General features: G+C 35.7%; 1 protein-coding gene across 3 annotated transcripts in view; it reads right to left on the bottom strand.

Annotated features, from left to right (window-relative positions):
• Positions 1 to 1363: 1363 nt before the first annotated feature.
• Positions 1364 to 7859, bottom strand: part of LOC126966150 (zinc finger C2HC domain-containing protein 1C) — a 58910-nt gene continuing 52414 nt past the window's right edge. For all 3 annotated transcript variants that reach the window (XM_050810097.1, XM_050810096.1, XM_050810098.1), the window contains 3 exons: positions 3943 to 4105; positions 2713 to 2872; positions 1364 to 2370 (listed from right to left, as the gene is read on the bottom strand). In XM_050810097.1, the coding sequence (XP_050666054.1) occupies positions 2358 to 2370; positions 2713 to 2872; positions 3943 to 4105 (336 nt within the window). In that variant the 3' untranslated portion in view covers positions 1364 to 2357. The remainder of the gene's footprint in view (positions 2371 to 2712; positions 2873 to 3942; positions 4106 to 7859) is intronic.

Raw genomic sequence — 7859 nt, 5'->3', positions numbered from 1 at the left:
CGATTCAAATTATGCCTTATATTATTATTAGGATTCGTGTCCGCTGCGCTCCAACTAGATACCACACTACCTGAGAACAACATTACGGCAACTTTATATTGTAGTGTGTATTGGCTATTTGTAAAGATACTTGTGTGCGTGGCACTTGACACTCGATGGAATTTTTGAAAATTTTCTAACATACGCTTCGTGTTATTTTACATTGAAATTAATAAAATACAAAATACTTACTGATGATATGTGATCGGTGTGTCTTTCTTATAGTATTATTTTTACAAAGTTTTACTACGCAACCCGGCGTTTTAGTTTCAATTATTAGCAAAGTTTAACAGAATATGTGGCATGTCAACGTCACGATTGTTCGAAACTGGCTCGAGTGGTATTAGTTATAGTATATAGTTGGAGCGCAGCGGAGACCTATCCTGAATGTGAGTATTATGCCTTATCGTCCATTCACACATATCAGTGAACCCACAGCCCCGTCAGCTTCTTCGCACAGTTTAGTATCAGTGATAGAGTTGCGACTGTGATTCACTACGTTCACAATGCTTGAGTGAATGACTGAGTGTCTGTTCATTGTCGTCAAGTATCCTGATTGTTGCTATTGCTCTGTTCAATACTACATATTTCGCCAGCAGTGATAGCCCTGTAGTAATGAACGACGATAGATATAATACAACAAACAAATAGATAAATAAAGTATTATATCTCTGTGAACCATCACTGGATGTGTGTCCATCCATGTATTACCATCTTACTTTATATTTTGTGCTTCCATTTTTTTGAGTAAATTGGGTTTGTTTCAAATCAAGATGAATTAAGAATTTTTGCAAAGCAAATGCTTTGCATGAGATACCGACAAAAAAATGTTTTGTATGAACAAAACCTTTTTTTTAAGAACCAATTCTATCAATCGCTCATCCTTCATTTTGTTTTGATGACGCGGCGTCTATGATCCGACAAAAAATATCGTTATCAACGAGCACTGTGTTGTTACTGACACTGACAAGACGTTCATAGAGAATGTAAGAAAGAATATTTCGTACTGTAACCCTACCCGATGCCAAGTTTTCACACCTCTCTTGTATCTCTTAACACTATTAAGTGACCTTTGATGCCTAATGATGTGAACCCAATGGTCTCGACAATTGGGTTCACATTAATGACTCCAATTCATAACAGCATCAAAGACATAATATACGCTGGTTAATGTTCGTAATCAAACAATGGTCTTAATTGTTTGTTGTGGTCGTGATTTATTTTTAAGTTTCATAAAATTCGGGTACATCATTGTTTCCTTCCTTCCTAGCTTCTCATAGCTCCAATTGAAGATTAATTTGGGAGGGGTAAAAAAAGGATAATATATATTAAAATGATTTAATTTAAAATCAGTACGTTACATACAGTAGCAATAAACAGTAAAAAGCGCATTAAACAAAATACAAAGTCATATAAATCCATTGTCAACGTGAATAAAATAATGTAACAGCAAAAACTTGTGTTAAATCCATTAACTTGCTTAATTATACAGGATTCTGTTTATCAATGTAAGTACATTAACAATAGCTTTCTAAAATTAAGATTATTCAACGAAAAACAAATGATTTTCAGTGTCATTTCTTATACATTACGGTATACAAATATGTAGTTATTCTATCACACATGACAATAATTCTCTTGTCTCTTATATGTCAAAATTTAAACCCTGGTTATCTAAACTATACTTATTATCACTAATTTACATTTTTAAGCTCTTCAGTTAGATTATTTGACAATTAAAATTAGGAAAAATATATGTCATTTACTTTATAGATATAAATATTCTATTATTTCTTAGTTATTATCCACTCAGAAAATTTATTTGAAGCTTATCTTTGTATTAGTATTCTACTTTTATAATTTGGCATTTGACCACTGATTATCAATCCAAAAACAGTTCCCGCCATAACCCACAAACAACGCAATTGACGAAGCCCAATACCATCATAATAAAATTATATAATATAATTGCCAAAATGAGCCGTATCACATAATCCTTAAAGTTCAAATCCCATTCTTCCATGATTTGTTGTCGGACTTATGACGTCATAGAACGCTTTCACTAAATAAAACAGGGAGAATGCAAATACAATTTGTATGACAAGCTCTAAATAGAAATATGAATGTAATGGTTTATCAACAAAATTATCATCGGATTCTGACATACCAACTTAGTATTTCTAAATACGATAATATACAATACGGTTATAACCGACTCGAAAACAGTAACCTAAATATTGAACACTTAGCAATGGTCAATTTATTACAAAGCTGATGTTTCGCTAGATCGTCTATCTTTATTTTCTCGATAATTCCCTTTAGATTTTGTACCTTAAACAAATATAGAGATATCTTTTGTACTAAACATTTGTTATTAACACCAAATAAATCGGTTTACTTTTATATGTTAGGTTGATTAGTTGATTTTGTAGAACCGCTGTTAGGTGTTATACCTATATTTGTTTTTTAAGTATTATTGTTAATCGTTTCAACGAACCAAAACAGGTTATGAAGCTACAATAAGATTCTTACAAGAAATAGGTTAAACTTTTAATGTTTTAAAACAGTATGTTTGTCATTCACAATCCACTTCTATTAATATATGGTTGCCATACACTGCACTTGTTTAATGTCTGGTTGCTAGTCCGTTAATGTTAGGTTGTCTGTGGTTACCTCCGTCTGGCGGGCGGTTTGGGCTTGTTGAACTGGAAGCTGGCACACTTGGGGATGTGTCTCTCGGCCGCGCCCTGGTTGAAGCGCCGGTTACAGTGCGGACACTGGACGTAGTCCGGGTTCTCAGACGGCGGCGGAGGAGGCAAGTCACTTAGCTTACCTGCACAATTTAATGTTATCATAGAATCAACACACAGGTGACCGGGATATTAAGTGAACCAATAAAAAACCACTGCCACCCATGGTCAATTGAAAACATCTCACGATACTGCAAGTAAGATGTCCATCGTAGGGTTTTGGAAACAAATGGAAGAAGTTTTGCTCTGCCCATTTGAAAAAAAAATTCATCATTTCCATAGTTGATTTGATGATAAGTGCACTATAGACGGTTGAAAGCCACTCATCCACACGTGGTAGTAATTAGTTGTACAACACGAAACACCAGAGATGAAAGCAATTGCTACTAGGTATATAATATATGACCGTATATAATTTGATAAAATGTGAATCTAAGGTGTGCCAACGTTCTTACTGGTTCTAATTATGATACACGGTTAAATAAGTTTGATTCAATTTCGTGCTCCAAATATCTTCAGTCGAAATTTCTAACCTCTTGAGAGACAAGTTCGCTAAACGAATGGCCAATAGGGCCAGTAAATCCACGTAACGGAAGACATAAGTCAGTGTCGCAAATTTTGTGGGTTACCTATTAATAATTAGCAGAAAACGCCTTCGGCTATAAGCCCGCTTCACATTCACGCGAGAACCTCGCCTATAATTTCAGCAAGAATCTTAGCGACATTTTCGGCGAGAGCTTCTTTGGGTACACACTCGCAAGGTTCTCAATACAGTTCTCACGCTCAATGACGATGGACGCAGAAGTAACTGCTGCAACAATCTTTTTTTTTTGATTCTTTTAATTCATCAATGGGTAATTCCACCAAGGTGCTAATAAGTTTCCACGCATTGTAGATTAGAAATATTATACGGACACTGAGAAACAAGCAAGTGTGACGTCAATAAAACTTCTCTCTGTTCTCGTGTTCTCAGCTCCTTTGACTCGTGCCAAAAAACTAAAATCGGACAACAAGGCGAGAACCTGCGCAAATTATGTGAATGTGAACCGGGTCCACATTCGCATTTCTCGAGTTTTTCTCTCTATCTCGCGTGAATATGGAGCGGGATATATGATGATATATGTAGATAATTAAAGCTGGAGTGAGTACAGACCGCCCGCGTTGAGGTGAGCCTGCACCTGCTTGGCAGCTCGTATTGCCTGGATGAACTCCTCGTGCTGCTTCCGCCAGTTGCTGTTCAGCGACTTGGTGCCCTTCGTGTTGCTCTGGGACGGAGGCTTGCGCAGCTTGCTGATGAACGGCTCCGCTTCAGTGCCCTTCACAATGCAAATGGAGCTAGGTATATTATTTTGGCGACCACTAATGACAAAGTAAATATAGCGGACCTACTCCTATGATTGGCGCAACGCGTGTAAGTAAGTAGAGTAGAAATAACAAAAGACTAAATTTAATATGTTTTAGAAAAAGTAATTTATTATACAGTGGGAAATAATATAAAGCAGAGAGAGCCTATCTATTCGAGAGATAATAGCAACCGCGAGATACTTTCCTATCAATTTTACTATAGCTGTAGATAGTAACTTATAGAGGACCTACTTCCCTTTCTACCCATGGAAAAGTACAATTTTTTTTGGGCCCAGTGATTGTTAATATAACTTATATAGGGTTAAATAGCCGTAACTCTATATGCACCATTTCACTGACATCAAAACATACAATAAAAGTATTCTGTCAGTATTCATAATGTTTCTTACGTTTGTACGTGTTATGGGGTAGACCACTATAGAGTGGTCTAAAGGCATAAAAGGCATTTAATTTCTCAAAATTGATTCCTTTAGAATTCTTTTTGATATCATTTCTAATAACTACTAGATACTACTACCGCTTCGGAAAGAAATGGCGCTCTGAGACAGAAGAAGCGGCGCAAGAAACTCTCCCAGCATTCTTTTTTTGCGCTCCTTTCAATAAAAATATACAATATTGTACAAACATTTCTACCGCTATAAAATAATCACAATCTAGTCCCAGGCTGTCCGATCATTTAGATATTCAGCAGTGGAGTAATAGGATTTACGACAGAGCCATTTTTTATAAAACATTTAAATTTATTTATAGATAATACCTGAACAGTGGCTGGGACTTTATTATAGCTCCTAAGCATAGTAATATATTATTTAAGAACGTGTTGCTAATTTCTTGCCAATCAATTGAGTATACAATTTATTAAAGGTTATGAATGAAATTTTATATCAGTTTTTGATTCGTTGCTGTTAAATTTCAACTAACTAAAAAAAATTTAAGATGAGAGTTGAGCTGCCACGTACTCAATTTTCGGAATCATATGTAGGCCAGTTTATTCGATGATCTTACAAGACACCAGTGAAATACTCAAGGGCTGTGTGTAAAGTTTACATAAAAAAAGGCCTGATTAGCGTAATACAGGGTACGGTATCGGTCTCCGTATAATACAATACGTATAAAAGTTATTGATAGCGCCAATAAAAATGTTTACAATTACAGCCAAAACAATGTCAAAAGTCAAAGTCAAATAAACTTCATTCATTAGGCTTAAACGAAGCGCTTTTGAATCGTCACTACAAATATTTATTTTAAACTAGCTGACCTGACAGACGTTGTTCTGTATATAAAAAATAAAATAATGTTTTTATATGAATTTGTCAATAATATATCATAACATCAAAAAATTACTTCGTAAAATAGGCACCCTGCTGTCGTAATGAAATTGTTTCACAGCAGAACTGTAAACCGTGCGTCAATAAATTCTCGCATAGAAATTATGTATGGACACATCAAAGGAAAAACAAATTTGTTGTTTTTATTTAATTTAGCAGCATTTTCTTATTTATTCAATCCTTTTAAACCTTCTCTGGACTTCCACAAATAATTCAAGACCAAAATTAGCCAAATCGGTCCAGCCGTTCTCGAGTTTTAGCGAGAGAGCGAGGATTTAACGAACAGCAATTCATTTATATATATATATAGATTACTTAATTAACCATATGTTAGAACGGAAGAACATATAAGTAACTCAACGGCCACTCTTTTCAATCAAATATTCAATAAATCTTGCCTTGTAGCCTTCTGCGTCAGTTCCCTGCTCCAGCAGTAGGTATGCGTGAGGAAAGACAACACACGATACAAAATAAAAACATGTTTCAACATAGATACGTATGTGTATAGTATGACTGGTAAAACACTAATATTATTTAAGGAGTGTTTCTTGTTCTAATAATATACTTAATTAAATTACGTACTTAAGTTTTGAATAAATTCCCCTTGAATTTAATGAAGTGTGAACAATTCGCGCTAAGTGCGCGCAACTCTTTCGTTTGTTGAGCCGTGAGCGCAAGCGCCGACAGGTCAAATCATATCACTTTATACATTTAGGATAAGGAAATGAAAGTTATTAATGTCAGAATTTTTCTTTTCATATTTTCAGCAGGAAGAAACTCATAACCACCCGTTTAAATCAACATTTACAGCTTCATCTTTTTACAAATCATTTGAGTTAGGTACATTAAAATTATGTAAAGTGATACAACAAAAATGCATGCCTTGGTCTATTATCATATCGATACCCCAGTTCCAAAACGTAATAGAATTCAGAAAAGGATTCCAAAGACCAAAATTCAAACCAACACAATTCGAATTGTTACTGTATGGAACGAAAACATTCTAGACCTATGATGATATATTGGAACTAACATTAATCTGCATTCACTTATCGACCCATCTAGCCGAATGGTTAGCGACCCTGACTTCTAAGCTAGAGGTCCCGGGTTCGAATCCCGGTAGGTGCAATCATTTACATGATGAATATGGATGTTTGTTTCCGAGTCATGGTTGTTTATATGTATTTATGTATGTTTAAGTATATTGTATTATATACATGTATACAGGGTGGACCAAAAGTCCGTTTATAATTGGAATGATGATTAAAAAAAAAACTAATTAAAGTAGATCAAAACTGTTTATTGTTTTCGATAGTAAACAGAAGGAGAATTTATTTCTTAAAAATCACATCATCCATATGCAATCCTTCATTATTCTGGCATTGCTGCAATCTAGAGCGGAAATTTTCGATGACAGCTTTACATGTTTCTGTTGAGATGTTTTGGATTTCTGTGCGAATACGATCCTTTAATTCGTCAAGAGTTACTGGGTTGGTTGGCTGGAATGGAGGGGATTTTGATCACCATGACATAGTGTCACTCCAATAACGACAATTTTGTCTATTAACATGCCCATTTAGGCGGAAATGTGCCTTGTTGAGAAAAAAATGTTTGTAAAACTGGTGAATCGCTCTACCATTTCGTTCGCAAACTGCAACCTAGTGGCATGGTCCTGAGGCCTTAATTCCTGCACCAGTTGGATTTTATAGGAATGTAGACTTAAATATTTCTTGAGAATGCGGTTTAATACATCATTATCTTGGCACGTTAAGGACATCAGACCGCTTTCGAGTTGATAGTCCAGGTTGGTCACGAACAGACGATTTTACTCGCTCCACGTTTTCGGGGTCCCTCGACGTTCTAGGCCGGCCAGATCGAGGTAAATCCATTGTTGAACCCGTCTTCTCAAACTTGAGCACCCATTATTTAATTAACACACCTGATGGAGCTTGATTTTTGTGTCGTATCTTGTAATGATTGCAAAACTTTCGTTGAGCTAAGGTCGCAGAATCGTTGTTTCGATAGTACTCGCGTACACAAAGTGCACGTTGACTACCGTTAAACGACGCCATGGTACTAAATTCCCATTGGCCGCTCTTGCAATGCGTAACCCTTCCACCCCCCTCCACCGCCGTTGCTAGACGTGGCAACCGATTCAAATGTAAACGGACTTTTGGTCCACCCTGTATTTGTCTTGTATCCATAGTACAGGCTATGTCTAGTTTGGGGCAAGATAATTTGTGTAAAAGTTTGTCAATATAAAATTAATTAAAAACTTATCGATTTGTTTTGGTAATTGTGGGTTATCGTTTATGGAAAAATTTCTGATACTTAGGTAACTTACTGAATTTCAGACTTGTTTCACTTTTTAACTGAG

Source organism: Leptidea sinapis, chromosome 9 (genome assembly GCF_905404315.1).
Source record: "Leptidea sinapis chromosome 9, ilLepSina1.1, whole genome shotgun sequence".
In the NCBI taxonomy this organism is placed as follows: Eukaryota; Metazoa; Arthropoda; class Insecta; order Lepidoptera; family Pieridae; genus Leptidea; species Leptidea sinapis.
This window is presented reverse-complemented; position numbering and strand designations above follow the sequence as displayed.